The following is a 13686-nucleotide window of genomic DNA, read 5'->3' on the forward strand; positions in this document are numbered from 1 at the left end:
CAACACATCCAGGAACAAAGCACAAAAATAATTTAACAATACTTTTGTTACAATTAATTAATCCCTGTTCATTCTTCAAACTGAACTCAGAAAATGTATAATTGACAGATCATTCAGCATAATAGTAAACCCCAGATTATTGTTTTATGAATAAACTCCTCCCTGAATTCTTGACTGTTTAGCATAGTTATGAAGGAAGAGTTAGAAAACTTTTATTTCACTATCATGACCAGAGACTGCTGTGTCCATTTGAACTTGGGCAAATAATACAATAGTTTATTTTCACTCAATATTTTATATCTGTATGGGTGCTCATATTGCAATCATAGTGACAGGGGAATGAAGTTCAAAACTCTTCCATTTTCTCTGTTTGTATTGACCAATAGACTTTAGCATTATATAATTTTAATCAAACCCATCAATTTTCCATAACTAAGGTATAGCTTTGGGGAATATCTTTAACAAATTAATCAGCAGCAAGTGTTGCACTTATGTATTATCATATCCAGGCACTGCTACCAAATCTAGAAATGCGATGGCTTTTTACTACTGAGTTGTTTTAAATTTAAATTTAAATTGTGTTTTATTCATTCCTCGAAACCTTTGATCTTGAAGAATGAAATAAGCAGCTTTACTAAATATGGAAGAACTGAAAACTTTGTCCTCTTTGTTTCATCAGGTTTGCTCAATGCAGAAACTTTATGGTTCTTGCTCACTGAAATATAATCTAAATAATTTAGATTATATAAAGGGATGTTCTATTCTTTTCTTTTTCTGAAGAGTCCTAAACATTTGCATTTTTTGATCTCTTGGCAAGCTAAATTCACCTAAGTTTCAACAGGTCTAATTCCCTAAGAAATAATCATTTTATTGAATCATTACTTTGAAAATAAGCAAAAATCTACTCTGACAAAATGAACAAGCACAATCAATCTAAAACCTGATGAATGTAGACTTTCTATATCCCCACATTTAGCAATACCTTGATGTTTATTTTATATACCTTTAGAATGCTAAGGTAATTAATCTGCTTCTGCTTATGGAAAATTCTTACTCTTTTGTTCATGTAGTGTTATGTCCTTTAATACTATATGAAGAATAAGAGTGAATGGTTTTCATAAAGGTTCTATTTAACTATTTCTATTCTAACAATAGGATATTTATAAACACAATACTTTATTTGGCTCCTGTGGAATTTTAAGAAACAGGAAGAATCTACCTTTTCCATTTCAATTAAATGCTTTATGGTACGTGGTCAATTGAAGCTCACATAGTGTCAATATGTGATCATTGAGCTCATCCTTGGCACAAAACCAAATTTGACTGGAAGTGGTACATTAAGAGTTTCAAGTAATTTTAACATCTCAGGAATAATATGTCAAAAGATTGTATTGTGCAAATTTATTTAAGCTGAAAAGTAGATTAAAACCCCAGTAAGAATATAAAATTAATGGCAATCAGACTAAATAAATTTCTAGAATGGAACAGTTTTTCCTGCATCTGATTTGTCTAAGATTAGCTCTTCTTGTCTTCCAGGAAGACAGAAAAGAATTCATGAGCAGGTGAAATCCCAAAGGCTACAGTTTTGGTGGATGTTTTATACTCAGTTACAATGGAGTAGTTTTGCTAGAAGAGGAAAAAAGTTTTTGGATTTACATTAAGATCAACTAAAAATTATTTAGTTATTCGGCCTCAAATTCAAACGTATTTGAAAAGTATGGTGTGGAATTAGCATTAATATATAAATGAGAACTCTTGACTCTTGAGTTTCGACCTTTAAATATAAATTTAATCAATTCTGACTGACTTCTATAGCTCATACTATATGCTTTTTTTGCCCATAAAGGAGGTTTGCATAGGATCTCTCTGTTCCTTAATGCTTTTACCCCCTCCAAAATTAGGATAAATAAATCATTGCAATTTTGTAGCTAGTCATTTTGAGCAATCATAAAACCACTTCTGAGTTCATCCACAGTCTTGACGGTTGCAATGCTATAAATAAATAAATAAATAAATAAATAAATAAATAAATAAATAAATAAATAAATAAAGGAACAAATAACAAAAGCATTAACGACATAAGAAATGTTTTAGTTAAAAAATCAAACCTAAGTAAGGTTCTACTTATGTTATCACTTTGCCAGTAGCTTGTCTGTCATTAGAATCCCAAGAAATTTCTTTGGCTATCAGACTTCAGAGAGAAATTGCTGGACATAGAAAAACCATAAGCATTGATACTGTTTTTTGGACCAAATGGTGCGGTTTATAACTATATTACAAAAGTAGCTTTGGTAACCTGTCCAATTTGTGGCCAAAGGACAGAGAAAGTCACAAGTTGTTTGCAGTAAGTAAAAGTTCAAGTAACTTTAGGTGTCCTTGAACTGACTGTTACAACCTGTGCACTTTTAAAAAAATAAATAAATAAATTGTATTTTAAATAAATTTCAGTGGCATTAAGATGGAGGTCAGTTAAAATGAAAGATCACTCTAATTGCAAATAAAGTCTACAAACTCCAAAACCCATTGTTTAGGAAAACTGTCATTTTGGCACACAAACATTTGGAGATCACAAAACTGTATATGATCAACATGAGGTTGAGCAATGTAGCTCAAACCAAGTGAAATTTACTCACGTGCTGGGTATGTGTGAGAAGGTGCAGGGGAAAAGAAAGTCCTTTAACTATTATTGTTTCCTTTCTGTAAACGACAAATGTAAAAATTGAAAACACAATGTAGCACTCCCAAAAGAGTTGACCAACAATTTAGTTTTAATGTCATTTTTTTTTTACTTTGGTTAATAGTTTTCATTGTGAAGAAGCACTTGATACCTGAAAGACTACAATCACTCCTCCAGGTGGCAGGCTTGTACTCTCTTGCTTCCTAAGAACATTTAAATGTTTGCTGTCCTTGTCGTTGTTGTGTTCTTTTTCCACAAACAAAGTTCACATGTCCATAATGTACAGAAAAGGTAAGTAGTTATTTGGTTTATTTTTAAGTCCATTAAGAAAAAAATTGGCTTATTGGAACTAGTTCTAACACACACACACACACACACACACACACACACACCTTAAGTGCTGTGTATTTTTTATTTTTTTCTAGGAAATCCCACAGACATTTATAAATTCTTCAGTCCATCTTGTAGCTTTCTCAATCTTTTACTTACAAAGATGAGAAAAAGCATCTTTACAGATTTCCAATGTTTATAATGATGTTCTTTTTTTTAGTCTGGGTGTTTTCCCTTTAAATCTATCCATTTAAGAGTCTTCTTTCAGAGAGTCTGTTAAGGGCTCCATTGGGGCTGCTGTCACAGGCTCATTCTGTTTTAGACGTTTAATTGTGTTCTTCAGTGCTTGCCTCTTATTGCAGAACCATACCCTAACCACTTCCCGATCATAGTTCAGTTTCTGTGCAATTTCTGTCATTTCCTGCCCGGAGGGATGGGTGTTCTTCTCAAAATGGGCATTCAAGATTTCAAGAGCTTGTGGGGTGAAGGAAGTGCGCCTCTTGCGCTTTTTGGATGGTTCGCTTCCAATAAATTCAGTAAGGTTCTGCATACCTGCTCGATGGCGGGCCTCAGCCTCAGCCATCCACCGTTCAAGCACCGGCTTTATCTTCTGGGCACTTTTAGGGGTGATGTCCAGCTTTTCAAACCTGGCAGGATACAAAAGGCCAGGGTTCAGTTTGGCTGTCAGACTGCTAGCTATAGTGTTCTCTTGGGCTTCCTGTGGTAGGAAAAAGTGGCTTCTCAGGATGGTGTGTCTGAGGGGAAAATTGAAAAAGAAGAGTCTTTACACTGATGCTCTGCCAGGGTGGGACTTCCTGCCTGCCTGCCTAATTGACTGGCAGAGATAATTTACAACGGTTTATGAAAAATTATCATGTCTACAATTATTGATATATTTCAGCAAGCAGACAGACAAATACAATCACACTGACAAATGCTACTCCATCTAACTAGCTGCTTCAGTCTGGAGATTCATGTGAAATCAGAGGCTCACATTTATCTATGGTGCAGATGGGCCTCTCACTTCATTTCTGTGAAGCATGTTAACCCCATGCACTTTGTTCTATTTGTCTAGGTCAACCTGCTTCACTGAAATGAATGAAGCTCCAGCCAGAAGAACTACAGTATGTGTTTGCACTGGAAGGCTACCGCTCTTCCTTGATGGGACTGTTCTTAAAGATATACAGTATGTTTCAGATTGAAGCATGTTCAAAACAATATATACTACGATCAAGGTGAACACAAACATTAGAAAAGGAAATGACAGCAATTGACTCTTTGGGGTTTTTTTGTTTTATTTTTTACTGGGAATTAGTTTTTTTCTATAGTATACACTATTATTTTAATTTTGCAGAGAGATTGTTATCCTTCTAAGTTCAGCTTTGTTTTCATTTTCATTTTTAAGCAATTTTCACTGGTCAGGAGTTAACATCATGTTAACTCAAAATCTCCAAAGCGGTTGTAATCTTCAGTTCAAACAGCTGGACACATTGTAATTACCTTGAATATCCCCACAAGTAGTGCTATGAGAAACTCATGCCTTTCCGATAAAACCCAGCATAATAGTGAACTAATATGCTTTGGCATCAAGCTGGGTTTATTGTGGCATGTCTCCACACTGTGCCAAATGATATCATTTCCTGTAAATGAGGTCCTCTAGGTCTCATTTTATCATCAAAACTCTTTTACTGGACCAGATTTTACAAGTCTGTTTGCGGTACCTGCAAAAACATTTCTAAACTAAGCTGAAGATTTTATTTCTCTTAAAATTAAACCATTTTAAAGTCTTACATTATCCACTAGTTGTAGATTACAGTGTTTTACATTCATTCCCAGAAAAAATCCAATTTAATCTTTGAGATGCCTTTGCAAAATGTGTAATGAGATTAAAAACAGGAATAGTCTGTCAAACTCAAGTTCAAATCTCAAAGAAATGTGATTGCTCTCAGCTGGTGCTTCATCATTAATATACATATAAATAACAAAAAAAACATTGCATGTAACTTTGTTCTCATTGATAATAACTAGAGAAGATGCACAAACCATTTATTGGGACTCTCTGTTCTTCCTCCCTGAACTAGCCTTTAGACTATTGAATTTGGTACACTAATGGTTGGAATGATATGAAAAAGGACTTACTGAAATGGGATACATTTCAATTATCATTAATGGGTAGAATTTCTGTAATTAAGATTAACGTTTTACCAAAGAGCTTTTTCTGTTTCAGACGTTACCAGTACTTGCAACTGATAATTCATTTAAACCACAAGTGTCAAACTTGCCACATCACGTGACATGTCACAATGTATCATGACTTTTTTTGCATTGCCGGAGCTGGGGTGGGCACAGCCTCCATATGATGCAACTGGCCCGTGGGCTGGCAGTTTGACATGCCTCCCCCCCAATTTAAACAATGGCAGATGGATAGTTCCAAATTTATATGGCAAGGGAAAAAACCCCCAAGAATTAGATACAAATTATTCAGTGGTGGGATTCAGCTGGTTCGCACCACTTTGGCAGAACCGGTAGCTAATTTTTTGTTGCTGAGGCCCAGAATGGACTTCTGGAAGTGGCATCCACACAGAGAACCAGTTGTTCACATATTTGAATCCCACCACTGAAATTACTATAAGATGCTAAAGAAAGAGGAGGTTTGGGTTTACAAGATTTGATGTTGTATTTTGATGCTTAATGTTTGGTCTGGCTAAAAAAGTAGGTCAATCTTCTGAATAAAAGGTTGCTTGATTTAGAGGGCTATAAATTAAGATTTGGATGGCATGGCTATTTTTGGTATGACAAGATTAAAGTAAATGTCGAAATTAATAACCATTTTGCTAGACGTGCTATCCTAAGAGTTTGGTTTTCTGTGAAGATGCCTCTCTTAGAAAGAAAATAGTGGCAAAACAAGACTGGTAGACTTATGGTCAAATAATGATTTTAATTTTGATGATCCTATCCTCAAATCTAAAGAGGAGTTAGAAAGAAGGACTTTTCTGCCATTGGTTTACATATTTACAATTGAAAGAAAAATTTAAATTAGACAAAAAGAGTCATGGGTTTGATCTTGTGAAAAATGAATTGGAAATCCTATTCCATGGTAGTGATGAACGCATTATTGTTAAGGTCTATAAATTGTTATTCAATTTGAATTTGGGGAATGAATATGTAAAGCATTGCATGATTCAGTGAGCAAGAAACTTTGGAGATAATATATTGCTTAAATAATGGGAGAATATGTGGAAGAAAAATCTAAAATTTACACTAAAATATAATTTAAAAGAAATTTTTTATAAGATGAAGTATTGTTGGTATTTAATACCAGATAAGTTGCCAAGAATGTATAAAGGTATTTCAAATGAATTTTGGAAATGCAAATGTAAAGAAGGGATCTTTTATCACTTATGATGGATATGTGATAAAGCAAAGAAATATTGGAGTAGGATTCACATCTTAATACAGAAGATTCTCAAAGTGAAGATAAAGATAAAACCAGAACTCTTTCTTCTGAGTTTAATGAAAAAGACTTGGAAAAAAATTGGAACTTTGATGTTATAAATATTGATGGCAGCAAGATTACTTTACGCACAAAAATGCAAGGACATTTTGATTCCTACAATGGTTGAATAGTTGCAAAAGTTGATGGAGTTAGCAGAGATGACCAAACTGACTACTTTGATAAAAGGAAATTACTTTTCTTTCTACTTGGAAACCACTTCTGAACTTTGTGCTTGAGATGGGGAAAAATGAAACTTTGATTTTTGTGTTTTATTGATTAGATAGGTGTATTGTTATAGAAATGGCTAGTTTTACTTTATGTAAAAGTAAAAAGAGGTTTGATGTCATTATCTTATTCAATGGTTTGGGAGTAGACCTCACCCTAATGCTGTGAAGATCATCTCACTTAAACCATACAATGCTAGGAAAAAACATGTGTCAGCTAAAATGTGTGTTGTAGAGTAAGAAGTAAGGATCTCTTATTTTGGGATGGATACAGAGATAAAACATGAAACTATGAATACAAAAACTTTATCTCCTTTTTCAATAGTAAATTATATATTATGTTTGGACTGTTCAGGCTGTCACAAATATTTGAGAGAAAGCTCACAAGATAGCTTTGAACCATCAATTAAGCCATCAATCACTGGTTTGAAAAATAAAAATAAATAAATGATTTCCCTATTAAGAAAACCTCTGAATCACAATTCTAGTGATGTCCTTAGATGTTTTTTCTTGAGCATATATTAAATGTGAGTCTCATGTCTCTGCTGGATTACAGATCTGCAGCTGAGAACGCCATAATGATCTTTAATTTAATCAGTGCACTGATGATACCCTCTTTCATGTTCCTCAGAACTGTCACACAACTTTGCCATGCTTCCAGATTCATAATGCTATGCCTTATTCTTGATCTCAACTCTACTGGATACTTTGCACAATCAATAAAAATGTGCTTTTCATTAGGCCTGTCGTTCTTTCTAAGTGGCAGTAGATCTGCTTTACAAGATGAATGAAGGACCTGAAGAGAGGAAAATACTTTCTATCTGTAGTTTTTGATTGCTTCATCAAATGGAGTGACTTCTGCCATGTTTCTCCATGTTGTTCTGAATACAGAAGTCAATTGTAAGCTGTTCATCTCTTTTATTATAGATGAAACTTTCATAATAATTTTCTTACATGTGTCCTATGATATGTAACTGCAACCCTATTATGGAATTGAATTAAGTGATATTTATTGTTCATTAATAGTTTAAATTTAAATTACTATCAGCATCGATAATAATTTAGGCTCACTGGAATCTAAGGCACAGATTTCCAAGCTTCCTGAGTCTTTAGAAACTGTATTTGCCAGTAACACCCCCCCACCCCGCAAATCCCACATAAACCAAAATCCAAAACTCTATGAAAGATTTGAAAATCTAATAACCTAAAAGTATGATATTATTATAAAGTAAGACAGTATAATAATACTGAACATATTGCTTTAAAAAAAACAAAATCTGCTAGTTCAGGTTTCCTTTATCAATTTACCATAGAGAAAATAATTTACATTAAAATTAAATAATGAGAAAAGCATATTCATATCATTAAAGTTAACATTTGTACTTCTGTATGTGATCTTTGGTATAACAATATCCAAGTCTTGAAACAAATTTTCCAGCAGTGGTATCCTTGTATACACTGAATAAAGGTTATTTTCTGCAGGGAGGTATCTTATAAGGAAAAACAGTAGGGGAGGCCATAGAAGTGAGAGGATCCTATGGAGCTTTTTGTATTTAACAACAATCAATGGGTTTTATGGAAAATCATTGAGCAAAATGTGAGCTGCAAGCTCACTACCCCATACTGATGTTATTTATAACCTTAGTCTTAAACTGCAGGAAAAGTACACTTCCATTCTATGGGGAATACATTAGAAGTATAAAGAGCAGATAAAAAGACAGAGCATTTCATGGATCACTAAGAACAAAATCCACTTAAATGAGCTTAGAGTTCATTTCTTGGCTCTCATTGATGGAGAAGAACTATAAGACTACATGGCCCAAGAGGAAAAATCTGTTACCTAAGTGGCTTTGTTACCTCATGCATAAACATAGGATAATAACATACATATATGAAGACCTAGGTGTTTTGCTTTCAAGATTCTTTAACTCTATCAAGGGTACTGTATTTTCATGATTTTTCATGATATTCTTGAATATTATTCTCCTTTTTCTAAATACAGATTTTTTTTTCCTTTTGAAACACCAGGCTAACACATAGCAGGGAGACACATGAAATAATTGTTCAGAATTCACACCAGTAAAAATGCACAGTTTGAAAGTATGCAAATGCGAGTAGATAAACAGGTACCATTTTGGTGGGAAGGTAACAGTGTTTCATGCTTCTTGTAGTATAGTCAAGCCAGCCACAATGACCACCAAAATGTAATTGGACAATGCTGGTTCCCTGGGCTAAGACATAGAGATGAGCAACATTTCCTAAAATCGGAAATGACTGGACAGGGGAAACCTTTACCTTTACTTTAAGAAGGTTAATCAGTGTTTGGTAGGTTATCCAACTCCATGCTGCCTTACTTTTATGACCAGGAACATATATAATGCTCCCAATTTGTTTCTACATAAATAAATAAATAAACAAAATCTTGGGTGTGGGAAGATGAAAATTGTGTTAAAGCCAGATGATAAAATATGTCAGTGTTTGTTCATATAAGGCTGCTTTGCTAGACACATAGATAAAATTATAATATAAAGGCGGTAGGCAATAAGCCTTGAGAGAAAAGGTTGGAGAAATGAGGACAGACTATACATATTGTTACCTGCAGATGGCAGACTGGCTGTAGGCTGGACCCTCTGTGGCACTTAGAGCTTGACCGACTTGTGTCTGAGTGAGACCAAGAGACAGGCGTCGGATTTTAAAAGCTTTGGCAAATTCTCGTATTTCTTCAAGATTCACCCCATCCACCTCACTAGAGGCTATTTGGGGATCTGTTGAAATAATAGAAAACAATTTGAATGTCCTCAAATCTTATACAATTAAATAAGGGAATTATTTCCTCCAACATCCAAATAGTTTTGCAAGGCAAACAGCATATTTGAAAGGTAGATAAAGCAAGCATATTGGATTAATAACAAGTTTCCCAATCTTCAACTGAAAAAGAACAGAAAGAGGAACACTTTTAATAAAACAATGCATGTTAGGTTATTTTGCAGCATGTTGAGTTCCTGATTTGCAAACCTTCACTTTTTTCACAAAGTGAATTTCAGGTAACATAAGCAGCTACTCCGAACTATGGACTTTTTTCCTAACAGTATTCAGGATATCTTGTTTTGGGAAAAAGGAATCCTTAAATTTCAAATAGATATTCTTTGTGTTGCATCTAAAGTGCTTGCATTTTAATATAAAGTTGTAAGGACATTTTAACTGTACATATGTTTGTTTGTATATTGGATTCAATAAAATATTTTATTTCTATATCATCCCAGAGAATTTCCGGTTTGGGTAGTAGGCATGTCCAGCCTTCCAATTGTAACACTGACCCCCATTTCATTTTTTTATTGCCCCCTCAGTAGATAATACTCACAGTGCTGAGAGAATAAGTTGGACTTCTTTGACAACAGTTTTTGTCCTGAAAGGGGATGTAATAAACGCTATCTACTAGAGGAAGACTGTTTTGATGCTCGAAACATTATCAGTTTAGGATTTATTGAGGGAAATGATACAGCAGTTGGGAATGGCATCTCCTTCTCTTTCTGCAACTGATTCATTGCTAACTGAAAGCATTCTCCAGTCTGGCAAAGGCAGCAGACGACAGTCTGGTGGAAAATTCAAAAGTTACTGAGTCCTGCATGTACTGAAACTCTTGTTCTATAGTGTTTTTCATATCATTCTTACAAAGATGCTCACATAATATCATATTTCTTTAAATATATGTCATTAAGTGTTTATATTTAACTTGGATAAAGATCTCTAGCCCAGGTGGGTGGAGCATAAATCTAATAAGTAAACAAACAAACAAATAAATACTAGCTAATATTAGATGATGTCTACCATTGAGAATCTGGTCTTTGTGGTATTGTAAAAATTCTACTCAGTGGCATTATGAAGAGATAAAACAAACACAAATATATAAAACATAGTTTAACATAAAATGAAATACATTTCAGAGTTCTAGTTAATTAGCTTTCCTTTGGGGCTGATTACCAAACAATTACCCTGCTTTTACTATATGCCATGGAATAGAATGAGTAGGACGTAGACACTCACAATATGCTAGCTAAGCTAATATGATTTGTTTTTCTAAAAAGACCTAGACTAATGATTGTAGAGAAGCTATCTTTGTTGGCATGTTACCGGCAATTATAAAAAGCCCTCTATAAATGCATCCTCATTTTTACCACAAAAATCATATCTGCTTTTGGTTTTGTCCCATCCTTTATGTTCATCAGCATGAATCTCTGCTATACTGCTTTTAATAGTAAAAATAAATAAATAAAAATCTTACTAAACTACTCAGAACTTGTGAAGTATCAGTTGGTCTTGCTTCCATTTAACAATTGTAACAGGCCAAAAGAGGAAAGAAAAAAAAAAACCTTATAGCCTTTTTTATTTGTCAAGCCTACTTTCATGGTCATCTGTTGTAATTTTCCTAGGGCATATAGGATATGCAGGGAATATAGAGTGTGCAGGATTTTATTATAATTTTATGTGTAGCATTCAGTTTTATCTACAGTGATGGTTTCTTACATTTTTGACCATAGAATGTATGTGCTCATACAAAATAGCTCTCGGGAATCTTTTGCCCATTCTCAAAATGATATCATGCTACACTTAGATATCTGCTCTCCTCCCCTTCCCCTTATCCTTTAAGACATTTTAATATTCCTGCTTGCTATTGTTTTTTATGAGCAGTTGGACTCCCCTTCAAACTTATCACCATGGTCATCATTTTTATTTTTAGTGAGAGCTTATGGTCCCAAAAGAGACAAGAGACATTATTGGAAATAAAGTTGAGGCTGGAGGCTGACACATGGTTTCATAGCATGGCACTTTCTCATCTTTATATAGGTAAGAGGTTAAATAGGGAAGGACCTTGATGGAGGAAAGTTACCTGTGGACACAAAGATAGAGAAACCACTACCCAGAATTTCAGCAGAAGTCTTTTCTAGATCTAGTTACAGTGGCCAAAGATTAAATATTTGCTGCATATAAAAATGGATGTCCTATACTTCTTTTCCTCCTCTAGAGGTGTTTTTTTTTTTTGCAGTGAAGATGAGAAAAAAAATGAATATATTCAGCCAGAATTTAGAATTAATGTCTGCCAGTTGTTCAACAAACTTTTTCATTAGTTAATATAATGAAACTTTTGCATTACTTGGATGTTATACTGCACAAAAGCACTTGAAGCAGTTGTTCCTGAAACTACAAATTTTGTGCCTGGCTGCACTTTTAATAAAAATTAGGTTGATAGTATCAAAAAATACTATCTAGTCTTTTTTATTCTTATTGTGACTAAAAAGCCTCTACCAAGATAGGTAAGCCTGACCTTGATTCTTTTCCAACATGTAAACTTGGGATGCAAACTGTATTTTGCACTTATGACTACAATTCTTAAGGGCTGAAATCTAAAGAAGCTATTCAAAATCCTAAAACAGTGTTTGAGATCAGTGTTTGAGATGAACTATATGAAAAAAAGCAAACTGTAGCTCAGGTCAGATCAGACAATGGTGTCCTCATCAATCAAATGGCACATCAGAGAATTGCTAAAAACCAATGCAGCAATTTTGGGTATCATTTGGAACTGTGGGAAGCCCCCCACCCAAGAATGAAATATTTTGGGGAATATTAAAAGAGGCAAAATATTATATTTCTCCTAAAGGAGAGGAAGAGAAATATATTCTTAAATGCAGAAAGAAGCCCCAGGCTCAAGCAAAAGCCTTAAGTCTTTAGAAATGGATATTTTGTGTCCATTAAGAAAGACCACCCCATTCGTAAACATAATGCTTTTAGCCACAGCTCCCACAAAAGGCTGGAGCTGATAGTGTTGTGTATTGTGGGTAGACCGTCAGGCATAGATGACAGGACGCCGAGTTAGAACTCAGATTTATTGTGGTTGGAACAAGGAACTCTCCACAGCTCAGCCCTTTATATACTGTTGCTGGCTAGCCGCCGGCCAATCCACATCCTTAAAGGATCCTGCCAAACGGCTAGACCAATAGGATACTGTTGCTGGGTGATGCTCAGCTGATGCCCAGCTGAGCTGTCAAATAACACTAACATATATACACTGAATATATAACACCCCTTCCCCCCAACGAAGAACAATCAAATTGACCCGGCACTAGGCTTGCCATTGCTGGTGACCTATGACCTCACGAAGTCTTGAAGATATGCTGGAGGCTTGCGCGTTCTGCTGGAACATCTTAGTGGCAGCTCCACCCTGCCAGGGGACCGGCTATGTTCTTCCCTTTCATTTCCCTGTTCGGGCATGGAGTCCCCCAGCTGGTTCCCCGGGTCCTGTGCTTCCACAAGAGTCTGTGGCCTTTCCATGCTTGGCAGATTCACAACGGGGGGCCTTTCAGGTGTTATGGTGACTGTATGGCCACAGGTTTGCCCCCTGTCGCTAGCCACTTCCTTATGTTGGTTTTCTGGGGCCCGCTTCCTCAGCTGATCTAAATGCCTCCTCATCTGACGGCCCCCTTCCCCCTCAATAATGTATGACAATGGTCCTGTTTTATCAATCACCACCCCTTGCACCCAGAAATCCCCACTGGTGTAATTCCTTGCCCACACATTGTCCCCAACTGCTAGTCCCATCACGGTCCAGTGCTGCACCCCTTTCATTGCCACCCGGTCAGGGTGCAGTCTGTCCAGTTTAGTAATGAGGCGTCGGCCCCAACGAAGTTCAGCTGGGCTTTTACTGGTGGTCGTGGACAGAGTGGTATGTTGGCTTAGTAGGAATTGTGCCAGTCTTTGGTGCCAGTCTCCGATGACAATTTGCTTCAGGGTGTCTTTTGTTGATCTTACCATTCGTTCAGCAAGGCTGTTAGTCTCCGGGTGGAAAGGGGCGGATGTGATGTGCCTAATCAAGTTGGCCCTGAGGAAAGCCTGAAAATCAGCAGATTTAAATTGTGGGCCATTGTCTGACACAATGACATCAGGCAAGCCATGAGTTGCAAAGA

The 13686-nt window shown here is 35.6% G+C and overlaps 1 protein-coding gene across 1 annotated transcript in view; it reads right to left on the reverse strand.

Moving 5' to 3' along the window:
• Positions 1–3049: 3049 nt before the first annotated feature.
• POU6F2 (POU class 6 homeobox 2) overlaps positions 3050–13686 on the reverse strand; it is a gene marked incomplete at its 5' end in the record, with an annotated part of 410237 nt that continues 399600 nt past the window's right edge. Inside the window, 2 exons of the mRNA XM_083378293.1 lie at positions 3050–3762; positions 9324–9492. Coding sequence (XP_083234419.1) covers positions 3258–3762; positions 9324–9492 — 674 coding nt within the window. The 3' untranslated portion in view covers positions 3050–3257. The remainder of the gene's footprint in view (positions 3763–9323; positions 9493–13686) is intronic.

The sequence above is a fragment of the Vipera ursinii genome (genome assembly GCF_947247035.1).
Source record: "Vipera ursinii genome assembly, chromosome: Z".
Classification (NCBI taxonomy): Eukaryota; Metazoa; Chordata; class Lepidosauria; order Squamata; family Viperidae; genus Vipera; species Vipera ursinii.